The sequence below is a fragment of the Balaenoptera borealis genome (assembly GCF_965194805.1).
Source record: "Balaenoptera borealis genome assembly, chromosome: 17".
Taxonomy (NCBI): domain Eukaryota; kingdom Metazoa; phylum Chordata; class Mammalia; order Artiodactyla; family Balaenopteridae; genus Balaenoptera; species Balaenoptera borealis.
In genome coordinates this window covers 71,595,591-71,611,796 of record NC_138876.1, presented here as the reverse complement: position 1 = coordinate 71,611,796, position 16,206 = coordinate 71,595,591, and the positions used below count along the sequence as shown (strand labels likewise).

Sequence of the window (16,206 nt, the reverse complement as noted above, 5' to 3'; positions counted from 1 at the left end):
GGGATTCTTAACCACGGCGCCACCAGGGAAGTCCCAAATTGTTCACTTTAAATGGTTACTTTTATGTTATGTGAATCTCACTTCAATTAAAAAATATCTGTAGTAGAGGAGAGAGGAGATTTGACTACAGAAAGAAACTAAACACCCTTTCTTCAGAGAAGGAGAAGGTTGTTTGTTTCCTGCAAATTCACCCATGACAGGGAGTAGAAGATACCACAAAGCATCAGTATTCACAAAGTGTGGGGAAATGGGCAAGTTGATTATCAGTCTTTTATGCAGCTACCTTGAGAGCAGTACACTATTAGTAGCTAAGACAGAAAAGGGCTTTGAAGTCAGTCCCATTTCAAGCCCCGACTCTATTAGTTACCAGTAGAGATTTTGGGGGTAATTCACTTAACCATTTTATCCCTTATTGTTTTTACTTATCAGGAACATACAAATGAACATTATGTGCCATTACCTTTAAGTTCTTTGCTTGTTGTTCCCTATTTAGAGGTAACTGCTATCCTAAATCATCTGCAATCATTTTCCTTTTTTAAATTTCTATTTAACTGACATACAGCACTGTATAAGTCTAAAGTGTACAGCATAATGACTTGACTTACATATATTGTGAAATGATCACCAGAATAAGTTTAGTTAATATCTATCATCTCATATAGACACACAAAAAAAGAAAAAAATGTTCTTTTCCTTGTGATGAGAACTTTTAGGATCTACTCTGTTAGCAACTTTCAAATATGCCACAGAGCAGTGTTAACTGTAGTCATCATATTGTATATTACGTCCCCAGTATTTATTTGTCTGAGAACTGGAAGTTTGTACCTTTTAACCACATTCATCCAATTCCTTGTCCCCTCACCCTCTGCCTCTGGTAACCACAAATCTGATCTCTTTTTCTATGAGTTTGGGTTGTTTTTGTTTTTTTAGATTCATATATAAGTGAGATCATACAGTATTTGTCTTTCTCTATTTGACTTACTTCATTTAGCATAATGCACTCAAAATCCATCCATGTTGTCACAAATAGCAGGACTTCCCTCTTTTTTATGGCTGAACACTAGTCCACTGTATATATATACACCACATTTTCTTTATCCACTCATCCATCAACGAACACTTAGGTTGTTTCCACCCACATCTTGGCTATCATAATGTAATCATTTTCTTACTATTTTTTTAGTATTACAACTATATATATTTATGTTCCTAATCAGTTTATTGTTTGGTTTTACATTTCTGAACTTTAAATCAATGAACTTATACTCAACAATTATCCTTCAACTTCTTTTTTTTCACTCAACATCATATTTCTGAACTTCATTCGTACTGTGATTGTCTTTTCATTCATTTTTCACTGTTGTATAATATTCTTCTATGAGACTATCCCATAAAATTTATTTATCCATTCTACTGCTAGTGGATATTTGGGTATCCAAATCCACTTTTTTGCCATTACAAACAGGGCTATTACAAATATTCTTGTTATGAATGTCTCCTGGTGCATGAGTGCTAGAGTTTCCTAGGTATTGGGTTGGCCAAAAAGTTTGTTCGGTTTTAAGTAAAAATAAAAGACACATTTTTCATTTTCACCAAGAACTTTATTGAACAACGTATTCATTAACCGAATGAACTTTTTGGCCAACCCAATATATACACAGGAGTGGAATACCTTAGTCAAAAGGTATGCATATCTACAAGTTATTAGATAACACCAAGTTGTTCTACAAAGTTGCTGCACTAATTTCCACAAGCTAATGAGAGTTCCTACTGCTTCACATCCTTGCCATCACTAGGCTATAAATGTGTGTCAGTCTGGTGGATGGGAAATGGTATACCATTGTGGTTTTAATTTTTTTCTCCTTGAATCCTTTCATAATCTTACTGGTTGTTTGGGTTTCTCTTTCTTTGAAATGCCTATTCAAGTCTTTTGCAGGTTTTTATTATATCATTTGCTTTTTTCTTACTGACTTTTTTGGGGCGTGGGTATTGACTCTGTTGATCATGTTTGTTTAAAATGAATTTTCCCAGTTTGTGACCTGGTGTTTCACTCTTTATGGTATCTTTTGATAAGCCAAAGTTCTTGATTTTAATGTAGTCAAAATGTCAATCTTTGCCTTTATGCTTAGTGATTTCTGTGTTTTGATTAAGAAATCTTTCCCTATCCCAAGGATACAAAGGTGTTCTCCTATATGCTCTTCTCAAAGTTTCATAGTTTTGCTATTCATGTTTATGCGTTTAATAACCTGGAATTGATTTCTGCAAGTGGTATGATGTAGGGTTCCAATTTCATTTTTTTCCATATAGAAAACAAATTGTCCAGCACACTGATTTCTAGTCTTGGTTTTGACATACATTAAGTTTTAATAGATATATGGAACAGTTTCTGGGCTTTCTGTTCTGGTCCATTGGTCATTTTGTCTATCTATATGCAACACCAGGCCCATTTATAATAATTCATAACACTGTTCAGGCAACTTTTCCTAATTTGTTCTTCAGGACACTCGCACATATCCTTGGCCTTTTGCTTTTCTATATAAATTTTAGAATAAGCTTTGTTAAGTCCTGTACCAAAATTTCTTTAAACAAAATATTTGGGATCTTGATTAGAATTGCAGTGACTGTAGATAAATTAGGAAGAATTGACATCTTTAAAGAATGTGAGTCCTCTAATACGTGACATGGTATACCTCTCCATTTTTTAGGTTTTCTTCATTGGCTTTCAATAAAGATATCTCTTTTATATCTTTGGTTGCATTGATTCCTAATACTTTATCCATTTTCATACAATTATAAATAAATTATTATATATTAGTTGTTGACTTGTTTTTTAGTATATAGAAATGTACTTTTTTTTTAACATTGATTTCGAATCCAAGAAACTAGCTAAGCTCTCTATTTCTAATTATTTATCTGTAAATTCTTTAGGGTTTCTACATACCTATCTATACATCATTTGTGAATAGTGATAGTTTTGATTCTTCCTTCCCTTCCCTTATCATTTTTTTAGCCTTTTCCTTGCCTTTCTGTGTTTGTTGAGACTGCCAGTAAAATGTTGAAGAGAAGATGCTTTCAAGATTGCATAATGACAGTGAAGTTTGCTGTAGGCTTTTGATCAGGTTAAGAAAGTTGTCTTCTATTACTATTTTTTTAGAATACTTTTTTCTTCACCAATTGAGATGGTAATGATTTTTCTCCTTTAAATTGTTCACATGAAGAACTATATGAATTGTTTCCCAACGTTAAAACAATCTTGAATTCCTGAGATAAACCCAAAGCAGTCATAATGCATTAAATATTTTATTTTTTTATGAAATGTGTTTGCTAATATTTTGTTTTAGATGTTTGCATCTGTGTTAATGAGTGAGACTGGCCTATCATTTTCCCATCTCAAACTTTCCTTATGGGTTCTATATCAAGATTATGCCTCATAAAATAAATTAGGAGTGTTCCCTTTTAACTCTTGAAAAGTCTGTGTATTACTGGATTTATTTCTTTCTACAGGACTGTGTAGACCTTTCTGGGCTAATGTGTTTTTATACAAATTTTAAATTATTGATTTAATACATTTAATGTTTATAGGCCATTTAGGTTTCCTTCTTTATTAAAACAATTAGTTCTTCAAAATTTCCTCTTGTTACCTTTTACACATCTATAGTATCTGCATTTTTGTCCCATTTTTCATTCCTTATATTGGTTATTTCTGCTTTCCTTTTTTAGCCATTCTCACCAGATATTTGAAAATTTTATTCTTCTCAAATATTGTCAGTTTTATTGATTCTCCTGTATATTCTCTCTACTTAATTTCTATTTTTTATTATTTCTCTTAATTTATTGTTGTTAATTTTCTAACTTAATTTTTATACTTCTTAATTTTCAGTCCTTCTTCTTCTCTGATATTAAGCTATTAAGGCTATAAATTTTTCTGTAAGTACCAGTTTGGCTTTACATACACACACGTACATATATGTTCTTATAATCTAAGTCTGAAATATTTTCTTATTTCCATTATGATTTTTTCTTTAATCTATAAGTTAGGTCTATATGTGTCTTAATTTGTAAACCTGTGGGGTCTTTTCTCATTCTTTATTATTGTTTGTGTCTAACTGAACTGCATTATTGTCAGAAAATGTGGACAGCATGAAACAATATTTTGAAATGTCTTGAGGCTTGCTTAGAGCCTAGAACTTAATTGATTTTACATATGTTCCACATTGCTTCAAAACAGTACATTTTGCATTTGTTAGGTTCACTGTTCCATGTATGACTATTAAATAAAGCTAATTTGTTGTATGTATTAGTTTGCTAGGGCTGCTGTAACAAAGTACCACAGGCTGGGTGATTTGAAAAACAGAAATTTATTCTCTGGCAATTCTGGAGGTTAGAAACCCAAGATCAAGGTGTCACAGGATTGGTTTCCTTAAGGCCGCTCTTCTTGGCATGTAGATGGTCATTTTCATCTTGTGTCTTCACAAGGCCTTCCCTCTATGTATGACTGTGTCCTAAGTACACAAGTCATACTGGACTAAGGCCCACTCTGAGGACCTCATTTTAACATAATTACCTCTTTAAAGACCTCCTCTCCAAATATGGTCACATTCTGAGGGACTGGGGATTAGAACTTCAACATATGAAGGGGGTTGGGGGGCAGGGACACGATTCAGTTCACAACATTACACTTTTCAAATCCTTTATATCCTTAAGGATATTTTTGCTTGCTTTATCCGTCAGTTACTGAGAGAAGCATTCAAGTCTTCCGCTGTGCTAATGGATTTTTCTATTTCTCTATAAAGTTCTGTCAATTTTTGCTTCCTATATTTTGAGGCTATGTTATTAGCATATATAAGTTTAGAATTTTTATGGCTACTTGGTTAATTGAATATGTTATTATTATGTAGTTACCCTCTAGCTCTAGCAATGCTTTTTGTCTCATACTTTGTTCTTAAAATACAGTTATATTAGCTTTCTTTTCATTAGTGTTTGTGTAGTAAATATGTTTCCATCCTTTTATTCTCAACGTTTTTTTGTCCTTATGTTTTCTGATGTGTCCTTTGTAAACAGCATATTGCTGGGGGGATTTATTCAGTCTGGCCATGTTTTTTCTTTTAAATAAAGTCCATTTGTATTTTTTATAACTAATGATATATGTTTTTTTCTATGAACTTACTCTTTGTGAGAGACAGTATAGCACAGTCTTTAAGAAAACAGATTCTGAGAAATACTGCCCAGGTTTTTTTTTTGTTTGTTTTTTTTAATTAATTAATTAAATTATTTATTTTTGGCTGTGTTGGGTCTTCGTTTCTGTGCGAGGGCCTTCTCTAGTTGTGGCAAGCGGGGGCCACTCTTCATCGCGATGCGCGGGCCTCTCACTATCGCGGCCTCTCTTGTTGCGGAGCACAGGCTCCAGACGCGCAGGCTCAGCAGTTGTGGCTCACGGGCCTAGTCGCTCCGCGGCATGTGGGATCTTCCCAGACCAGGGCGCGAACCCGTGTCCCCTGCATTAGCAGGCAGATTCTCAACCACTGCGCCACCAGGGAAGCCCCTGCCCAGGTTTTAATACGAGCTCTATTCCTTACTACCTGTGTAATGTAGGCTAGTTACTTAAAACATTCTGTCCCTCAGTTTATCTGTAAAATAGCTATCATAATTACCCTACCTTGTAGTGCTATTATTGAGTTAATATACATAAAGCACTGAGAACAGTGCTAGACACATAATAAGTACTATATACATGCTTTCTGTTAATATTTTATTATTATAATTATCACTTTAAGTTGGCATATTTTTTCTGTTTCTATTTTCTTTCCTTTTTTTCTTTCTTCTGTACTGATAGAATTTTTTTTTTCACGTTCCATTTCTTTCTCTCCTCCAGTTTGGAAATTATATTCTCTGTTCTATTTTTTTAGGGCTGCCTTAAAAATTTATCAAGCATACTTAAGTTACCAAAGTTGAAAGTTAATTCTTATCTTTACCCTCTCCTGAACAATACAAGAACTTTATAACTCTTTAATTCTCATCATCTCCTTTCTGATTTACATACTATTGTCATAATTTTATCTCAATTTTAAGTCTCATAAATTATTATTGCTTCATATAATACATAATTGTTTAGTTTTACTTACAAATCTACTAATCATTTCTATATACAGCACAAATTTTTCCATATGATAACACTTCTTTCTGTCTGAATTATAACTTTTAAATTAGGTCTGCTGGTGGCACAACTTCTGTTTTTACTGTCTGAAAATACCTGTAAATCATGCTTAAAAAAATAAATGTAGCAATAAGAGGGTTTATCAACAAATTTAGGTTGATATCTTCTTATAGTATATTGTAAATATAATTTCATAGTTTTCCGGCTTCCATATCTGCTATTGGAAAGTGAGATTGCTTTAAGAACCGTTATCCTTGGTGTTCTTCAATATCACTAAGATGTTTAAATATGAATTTCTCTTTAATTTACCCTAGTTGGTTCTTGAATCTGTGGATTGGTGTCTTTTATCAATTTCAGGAAATTCTCAGCCATTAAATCGTCAAATATTACCTCGACTCTTCTTTTCTTTACATTTCTTTACGAAAGTCTTATTAAATATAAGTCAGAATATCACTCTATTCTTCATGTCCTTTAACCTCTTTCCTATTTTATATCTTTGTTTCCCTGTGTCACATTCTGATTAATCTCCTCAAATTTGTCTTCTATTCCATTAATTCTCTCTTTAGCTGTTAAACCCATTCACCAAGCTTTAAAAATTTCAGATGTTTTAATGTCTAAAAGAGATTTTTTATTATTATTAATTTCAAAATCCATTTGATCATTTTTTTTTAATGTCTGAAACATTTATATTAACATATTTCCATACAAATAACCCAATGAAAGTTTAGTATTAGTTGTTTTGTTTGTTTGTTTTTTTATACTGCAGGTTCTTATTAGGCATCAATTTTATACACATCAGTGTATACATGTCAATCCCAATAGCCCAATTCAGCACAACACCATCCCCACCCCACCGCAGTTTTCCCCCCTTGGTGTCCATATGTCCGTTCTCTACATCTGTGTCTCAACCTCTGTCCTGCAAACTGGCTCATCTGTACCATTTTTCTAGGTTCCACATACATGCGTTAATATACGATATTTGTTTTTCTCTTTCTGACTTACTTCACTCTGTATGACAGTCTCTAGATCCATCCACGTCTCAACAAATGACTCAGTTTCGTTCCTTTTTATGGCTGAGTAATACTCCATTGTATATATGTACCACAACTTCTTTATCCATTCGTCTGTCAGTGGGCATTTAGGTTGCTTCCATGACCTAGCTATTGTAAATAGTGCTGCAATGAACATTCGGGTGCATGTGTCTTTTTGAATTACGGTTTTCTCTGGGTATATGCCCAGTAGTGGGATTGCTGGGTCATATGGTAATTCTATTTTCAGTTTTTTAAGGAACCTCCATATTGTTCTCCATAGTGGCTGTATCAATTTACATTCCCACCAGCAGTGCAAGAGGGTTCCCTTTTCTCCACACCCTCTCCAGCATTTGTTGTTTGTAGATTTTCTGATGATGCCCATTCTAACTGGTGTGAGGTGATACCTCATTGTAGTTTTGATTTGCATTTCTCTAATAATTAGTGATGTTGAGCATCTTTTCATGTGCTTCGTGGCCGTCTGTATGTCTTCTTTGGAGAAATGTCTATTTAGGTCTTCTGCCCATTTTTGGATTGGGGTGTTTGTTTCTTTAATATTGAGCTGAATGAGCTGTTTATATATTTTGGAGATTAATCCTTTGTCCGTTGATTCGTTTGCAAATATTTTCTCCCATTCTGAGGGTTGTCTTTTCGTCTTGTTTATGGTTTCCTTTGCTGTGCAAAAGCTTTGAAGTTTCATTAAGTCCCATTTGTTTATTTTTGTTTTTATTTCCATTACTCTAGGAGGTGGATCAAAAAAGATCTTGCTGTGATTTATGTCAAAGAGTGTTCTTCCTATGTTTTCCTCTAAGAGTTTTATAGTGTCCAGTCTTACATTTAGGTCTCGAATCCATTTTGAGTTTATTTTTGTGTATGGTGTTAGGGAGTATTCTAATTTCATTCTTTTACATGTAGCTGTCCAGTTTTCCCAGCACCACTTATTGAAGAGACTGTCTTTTCTCCATTGTATACCTTTGCCTCCTTTGTCATAGATTAGTTGACCATAGGTACGTGGGTTTATCTCTGGGCTTTCTATCTTGTTCCATTGATCTATGTTTCTGTTTTTGTGCCAGTACCATATTGTCTTGATTACTGTAGCTTTGTAGTATAGTCTGAAGTCAGGGAGTCTGATTCCTCCAGCTCCGTTTTTTTCCCTCAAGACTGCTTTGGCTATTCGGGGTCTCTTGTGTCTCCATACAAATTTTAAGATGATTTGTTCTGGTTCCGTAAAAAATGCCATTGGTACTTTGATAGGGATTGCATTGAATCTGTAGATTGCTTTGGGTAGTATAGTCATTTTCACAATGTTGATTCTTCCAACCCAAGAACATGGTATATCTCTCCATCTGTTGGTATCATCTTTAATTTCTCTCATCAGTGTCTTATAGTTTTCTGCATACAGGTCTTTTGTCTCCCTAGGTAGGTTTATTCCTAGGTATTTTATTCTTTTTGTTGCAATGGTAAATGGGAGTGTTTCCATAATTTCTCTTTCAGATTTTTCATCATTAGTGTATAGGAATGCAAGAGATTTCTGTGCATTAATTTTGTATCCTGCAACTTTACCATATTCATTAATTAGCTCTAGCAGTTTTCTGGTGGCAGTTTTAGGATTCTCTATGTATAATATCATGTCATCCGCAAACAGTGACAGTTTTACTTCTTCTTTTCCAATTTGTATTCCTTTTATTTCTTTTTCTTCTCTGATTGCCGTGGCTAAGACTTCCAGAACTATGTTGAATAATAGTGGTGAGAGTGGACATCCTTGTCTTGTTCCTGATCTTAGAGGAAATGCTTTCAGTTTTTCACCATTGAGAATGATGTTTGCTGTGGGTTTGTCATATATGGCCTTTATTATGTTGAGGTAGGTTCCCCATTTGATCATTTGAAAAACAAATCTAATTCTTTCTTATTCTGTGTCTGGTAAGTGCAGGATTTGAAGTCTTTCTGGGTCTGACTGGCTTTCTGTTGTTTCTACTGGCTCTCACTCAGTGTGCATTGTTTCTATGGGTAATGTTTCCCCTCCCCTCATCTCTCTCCCTCTCTCTCTATTTCTCCCTATCTCTCCCATCTCTCTGTTTTTTACTATGAGTTTATGTTTCTTGCAATTTGGGGGGGATTCTTTGAGGCCTGGGTTGAAGGTTGGGGCCATTCACTTCTGCTCTGTGCTTTTGCATTGGACCATTTTAAACTAAATTATCAGCCTGAGGTTTCTTAGAACACACAGGTATTGTAAATTTGACCTGTCAAACTGTGTGCTCATTAGCTTGCTAACAGACATTTTTAAGGGAACTCTTCACTTCCTCATCAAAACTCAAGACTAGCAAATTTCCTTGCAGATTTAAGGGTATGGTGATTTACATAGCACATAACCATTTGGGGTACTAGCTTTATGTGGAGAGCTTCCTATTAGACTCTTCACCTAAGCAAACTCTGGCTATTGACCTCTCTCCCAACTAGAGCCATATATGCAATTGTCCACTGCACGATTCTAGAGGTATTTTTCATATAGATACACACTGTAGTCTATATGACATGGGTGGCAGCCCTGTCCTCATCCCCACAAAATGGTGAAAACTAAAGCTCAAGTTTATCAGCTTTAGAAATTGCCTCAAAGTGAAATCTGGGCTTAGTGCTTTGGTTTTATAATTCTACAACTAATAGAACTTAAATGAAGAATAAAGACAGTGTATCCTCCCTTTTGAAGTCCTTTAAAGGGTAGGATCCTTAGTATCTTAGGAATTGAATTGATTTGCTAATCATCATTTCAACAAAAATATCTACCACTTGCCCCATTAAATGAAATGTAACATAAGAGGGTGTTTACTGGTTTTCTTTGTTTATTTTTAGATATGGACTTTCCAGTTGTCCTCCAGCCTACAAATGCAAATGAGAAAACACAGCTAATCAGAGAAGGACCTCGAAGTTATTGTACAGAATCTTAATATTGAGCCCATTGAGGGTCCACAGTACCTCCTCTTGGTTCAGTCATGTCTCCAGGTGGTCTTGATGGGGGACGGTAGGGGACATGAAATGCTGTGAACTTTTCCACATTTGTATTTTATTTTTAGGTTAAGGAAAGATGATTGCTACATAATTTTCTCAGTATGCAGATTCACTCTTTGAGTAGAACTCCTAATGGAAACACACATTCCATTTTAATGAATAAAGGCCTGAAGAGTTGTTTTATGCTCCTTGCATGAGGTAAGACAGTGGCATTGGACAGGCTTATGAGCCTGCCCTTTATGTGAGTCAGACCTCATTCCTTATAGACTAAAGTAGTATTTCAAAACCGAAGCCACTTTTCATCTATTTAACGAAACGTAGTATTCATATCTGCCTTTAAATATCATCAGCAAAACAAACATGAGAATTTAGGAGGAATTTTTTTTGTGTGTGGAGATTTTTCCTGTCATATTCAATATGGCTACAGAAATATTTCAAAGGCAGGAAGAAATTATTAGGTAAAGACAAATCGCATTATTTTAAAGTATATTTTTGAAAGATTACAAATTGTCACTTACTGAAAACTGACAAATAAAACCAGGAAGGAAGAAGTTTTGTGTGTACTTGTAGATTGGCATAAAAACAAAAACAAAAACAAAACTTCAGCCTGGTTAAATGATATAAATGATCCAGAAAATCATTCTGGACCCAAGCCAGCCCCAAACAATGTGTTTGACAATTTTAAGTTAAAATAATTTTTGTCCAACAGGCTTAGATTAGCCAGACTAAGAAAAAGAAACACATGAGGTAAAGGACAGAATTCTAAATTCTACAGCCTAAATTTAAATTTAAAGGCATATCACTCACCCCATTTTCAGTGGGATTAATAACACTGACCAGAAAATGCTCTGCTCTGTGCACGTTGAACATTTATGCTCAGAGGTCATCTCTTCATTTACTTGTTTGATCCTTATATTCATCATGTGGTAGAAACCATATGCTACTTCTAAAATAGTAAGCAGCAAGTGTTTGTTTTTCCCCGGGTCTTCCTTAGTTCTTTATGTAATATTGCATTTTTCAAGATCTTGTTATGTTTTTATGTAACACTGCATGAAATGCCATTTCCTTTTTTCTTTGTTTCTTATTCTGCCTCACCACCAAATTACCGTTAATTAAAGTTAAATATACATTGTAAGTGGGAATTGGTGTTATAGCTGATAGTTCTGACATAACTAAAACTCTGCTCTAACTCTTGAGTTACTGGAATTCTTTTTTTAAATTGACATAATTAAGTAGAAAGAGCCCTGGTTTGAAAATTAAGAACCTGGTTCTGATCTAAGTGCTCACAAGCTAGCCCTGTGACCAAGTGAGATGAGAATAATATGGCTAATCTCTCTGACTCTGTTTTCATATCTTCTGTTTATATTCCTAATTGCTGAAAGACCAGGTGAAATAGCTGAAGTGAAAGAACTCTGAAAAGTCAAGTATTTAACAAGTATAAGATGGTTTTACATGAGTTTGTATATGTTGATACACATAGACAAATGTAATGTGACTTCTTATGTATATAAACTCTCTCATCCAACAAGACCCATGAAAATACCCAATACTAACAGTGCCAGTGACCAGTAAGTGCTCAGAACTCTACTCAACAATTGAGTGCTACTTTCCATTTGAAGGGAACAATGAGATAAACAGCCTCATCTGGGGATAATTTGAGCCGCTACATTTCCTTCCTGAGGACTCTAAGCAAACCATCAGTCCTGTTTTTGAATAGGAACTTACAAGTCACAAAGCTCATCTTCTCTTTCTCTCCCAGACCTCTTTTTTCTTTCTCACACGGAATTTTTTACTTCCACTCCCAGCTTTCCCAGAGAGCTGGTACAAGAGTGGCTGCGATGAGAATAGGGCAGGAATTAGAATCAGAATCAGATGGTGGAATTCCTGGAGGCATTCTGGCCAATGTTTCCCACATAGGGCTAGTTTCTAGTTACCACGGTTGTGGCAAATGCACGCACATGGATGTCTCTGAGTGAGGGAATGAATTCTACAGAATGCCCCTCAGCTACATAGAAACAAGGATCAACTCTCCATCTGAGGAGGGGCCACGTAAGCATCTTGTGGAGTTGCCATCTGGAATCACCTGCTATTATTCTGAATCCACAAGCATCTCAGCAAAGAAGCATCGAGGAAAGAAAGGACATGCTGACCATGATCCTCAGCAATGGTTGCATGGCTCCGGTTCATGCAGGGTTAAATAAACTGCCACTTCAGTGGCTCACTACCTAATCCTGGTCTCCAGGCTATCAGAGAAGGGGATTTCATATAAGGTTTCATAGGTCAACCATTTATTTATTTTTTTGCTGTCTTACATCAGAACATAAAAATATATATGCATTTTTATTTACCAAGATACACACATTTTATTTCTTTGAGCATAAATGACATTCTATTTCTACATTTCAAATGGTATGTAGACTAAAACACATTTGACATGGCCTGGTCTGGAAATACACTTACCTGGCAATGCACTGGCTGGTCTTCTGACCTATAGAAAGGGTTCCGATTAAGGCTACCTGATCTGTGACAGGCACAATCATGGTCCCCCCAGATGTGCACATACTAATTCTCAGGCCTTTCATGGCAAAACAGACTTTATGGATGTGATTATTAACGACCTTAAGATAGGGAGATTATACTGGATTATCCAAGTGGGCCCAATCTAATCACTCTGGTCCTTACAAATGGAGAGCCTTTCCTGACTATGGAGAGAGAGATGTGACTACAGAAGAATGGTAAGAGAGATAACATTGAAGATCAGAGAATGACTAGAGATATGCTTTACAGATGGAAGAGGAAAAGGGCCATGAGCCAAGGTGTGCAGGCAGCCTCCGAGAGCTGGAAAACCCAAGGAAATGGATTCTCCTCTAGAGCCTCCAGAAAGAAACACAGCCTAGCAACACACTGATTTCAGCCCACTGACACCCGTGTTAAACTTCTGACCGCCAGAACTGTATGAGTTTAACACTGAATCAGTGCTCCTCACTTGCTTCTTCCTTGTCCTTCTGACTCCTTGTTCTATATTTCTCTCTTGTTTCGCTCCCTCATCCTGTCTCTTTAATTTTATTTTCTGCTTTGTCCCTTCTCTTCCATTTCTCAACACTCCGTCTCCTTCCCTGTCCCCCTCCTCCCACTTCCACCTTTCTTACACTTGACCATCGTTTCTCTGTTTTAGTCTCCTAATCTCTGCTCACCATTGTCAACTCTCTACTTTCACATTTACTGGAATTTTTAGATAAACTGAACTTTTGGCAATCTACCCCAACTGGTGTGGGGTGGAGAAGGGAGAGACAGGAAATAGTCTGGGTAACAGGATATTAGTAAAGGAATGTCTTCCCCCCTCCAACGTCAAGCACAAATAATCATAACGCTAATAGGCAAAGGGGGAACAAAAGTATTCTTCATTCAGTTCTCTGAGTATACTGACAAATAGAACTAATTTGTAGAGACCACATTATCTGAACGAATGGCAAGGTAATTTATTAGACATTAATTTTGGTTTGTCCTTAGTACTTTAGGAATCTCACTCGAAGGAATGAGTGCTCTCCTGATTTATCTTTAAAAGGTCACTCCCTTGCTGCCCTAGCCTCAGAGGTTAAAAACAAAGGTAGTCAGACACATGGAAAACAACCACCTATGTATGCTTTTGTTTGGGCTGTTGGAAAGGTGCGTGCTGGGAACTCCCTGGTGGTCCAGTGGTTAGGACTCCACGTTCTTATGCCCAGGTTCAATCCCTGGTCGAGGAGCTAAGACCCCACAAGCCATGCGGCGTGGCCAGAAAAAAAAAGAAAGAAAAAAAGACGTGTGCTGAAATTTTAGGAAGAGAAGTACCCCCATCATGAGGGGCCTCTAGACTAAAGACAGGTTGGAGAGTTTTGCGGTGAGTTCCCAGAGTAGCCCAGACTTGTGTCCCCACAGGGGAGAGGCTCTGGTGAGATAGCACTTGGATGCCTGGGTGACAAAATTAAGTCAGGACTTTGTAGACATTAAGATTCCTGGGCCCACATCTGGCCCCTCCAAGTAACCACACAGGGTTGGACACTGAGACCTCAGGGGCAACCAGGCTGGAGCAAGATGAGGGGCTCAAAACTTACTTAGGGGACAAAGACATAAACCCTTGCAGACCCCTTATCATCTGAAGAAGGGGAAGGACTCTCAGAACCCAGCTGAAGTGAAATTTCTTGCTATCCTGTTAAACTGCAGCTCTAAGCCAAAGTTTAATTTAGAACACACCATCAAGAGACTTCCCCCAGATCTCCTCCCAAACGGCATTCTTTGCAGGCTTTCTAGACCCCCTGCCTGGGGCTGTTAGCACGCTCCACCTCACACCTCCTACTTCCCTTCTCTGCTTTCTCTCCTTACACCTTTTTATCTTTCTCCCACACCACAAGGCCTAAGATTTTTGTCTGTTTTGTGCCCTGAATTCCCATTGCTTAAAAGAGTGCCTGACACATGGTAGACAGTTGGGGAATATTTGTTAAATGAGTAAATTTTTAACCTGTGTCATAGAATAAAGAAATTCCTACCTGCTAGAAATGCAGAAGCTGCTAGGATCCTTAGTTTTTAGGGAGGCTTAGCATATTAATAGCAAAATTAATTAAGTTAATTAATAGAAAAATTAGTACATTAGCTTGGCACCCAATCAAACCTCTGACTCAATTTCAGAGTTATCTTTTTTTTTAATTTCAGCAGCCAGCCATCCCTTACTCCTCCCTGATAAGAAGGCAAATGTCCATTTCCAGGCAACAGTCCTTCTCCAAGCAGAGAAGGACCTTTATTCAAGAAACACAAGTCCTCCTCTCCAAAACCCCTCTTCTTCCAGCCTGCAGCCCTCCTAAGCACCTAAGTAACAGTCATCTTCATATTATTCCTGAGCAGTTCTAGACCACAAAGGGCCAGAAATTTAGATTCAGTCACATATAACCAGTTTCTGTAAAACAAAGTCATTTCCAAATTGTAGGTGGCTCAAATTAGCAGTGATTTCCGGAACTACATCTTAGAGTCAGCATTTACATCTGTGTTTTGCACAGTGCTAAAAATGAAGAGACTAATAAATACCTGTTGATTAATTCTCACAACATATACCATTTCTGAGAAAAGTCTTGCTCCAAAAGGGGACTTAAACATGCTCAGTGCCAAAATGTGATACAATTTTCTGGAATTTTCATGCTATTCCAGGGCTGTCCCCAAGAAGCAAAACTAAATTCCCAGAATCATATCAGCACTTACAGGACAGCGGTTAATTCTGCTCACAGCTGGGCTGCCAACTGAGATTTCTCATAGCTGAAAATCTGATTATCAGCTTCTCCAATGCCTGAGAACCCCCAGGCACATCCCTGTTCCCAGGGCCAGGAAGAAGGATCTTACCTGGGAGGGTTTTTTCTTCTTACTTCTGAGTAATCTGCTCTGGTTCCCGAATATCTCCACTCCTGAGATGTCCAGATTCATCTCCTCTCGAAGTTTCATCTACGACACACTTTCTCTTCTGGTGAAGAATAATTGGGGGAAATTTTTTAGTACAGATATTCACTTTGGGAATGAAATTCCAAAATTTTCTTTAATTTTTTAAGAATGATCTATTTGGGCATGTATACACATTAACTATTTACTAAACTGATATTTTCAGAATTATTATAATTGCAAAAAGCAATATTTTAAAGCTAACCTAGATTAGCTTTATAAAAGTAAAAAAATGAAAGCCACCAAGCAATGAAAAGTATTGCCTATATACTGATTAACTTATTAGCATAACAATTTTCTATAAAATGCCTTCATTTCAAAAGTTTATTGTATTTAGCATGGAATTTATTTTTTTAACTCAATATATAGCATACCAGGAAATTTAATTTTCAGCTATCAAAACCTGAAAGATACATGTTATTCTGAATAAGAGGGTAAAGTTTTAATAGATTTTAAAATGATTCACTTCCCTGCTTATCTCCTGGCTTTTCTTAGTTCTCTCTCTTACCTCTTCTCAGCACATCCCATCCCCCAAACTAAAGGATTTGAAAGGAGGTGGAA

General features: G+C 36.4%; 2 protein-coding genes and 2 long non-coding RNA genes across 6 annotated transcripts in view; 1 reads left to right on the top strand and 3 right to left on the bottom strand.

The window, feature by feature from the left end:
• Positions 1-15,540, top strand: part of DNAJC5B (DnaJ heat shock protein family (Hsp40) member C5 beta) — a 59,993-nt gene extending 44,453 nt beyond the window's left edge. Inside the window, exon 4 of the mRNA XM_082364865.1 lies at positions 10,030-15,540. Coding sequence (XP_082220991.1) covers positions 10,030-10,124 — 95 coding nt within the window. The 3' untranslated portion in view covers positions 10,125-15,540. The remainder of the gene's footprint in view (positions 1-10,029) is intronic.
• Positions 1-16,206, bottom strand: part of LOC309615376 — a 515,886-nt gene that overhangs the window by 198,890 nt on the left and 300,790 nt on the right. The window lies entirely within an intron of this gene.
• CRH (corticotropin releasing hormone) overlaps positions 1-16,206 on the bottom strand; it is a 435,535-nt gene that overhangs the window by 150,974 nt on the left and 268,355 nt on the right. The gene's annotated exons all lie outside the window — the stretch shown is intronic.
• LOC309615364 overlaps positions 1-16,206 on the bottom strand; it is a 226,510-nt gene that overhangs the window by 160,588 nt on the left and 49,716 nt on the right. For 2 of the 3 annotated variants that reach the window (XR_014236769.1, XR_014236770.1), the window contains exon 1: positions 15,553-15,672. This is a non-coding gene — a long non-coding RNA (uncharacterized lncRNA). Of the gene's footprint in view, positions 1-15,552; positions 15,673-16,206 lie in introns of those variants that run through there. The other variant, XR_014236768.1, reaches the window with a different exon arrangement.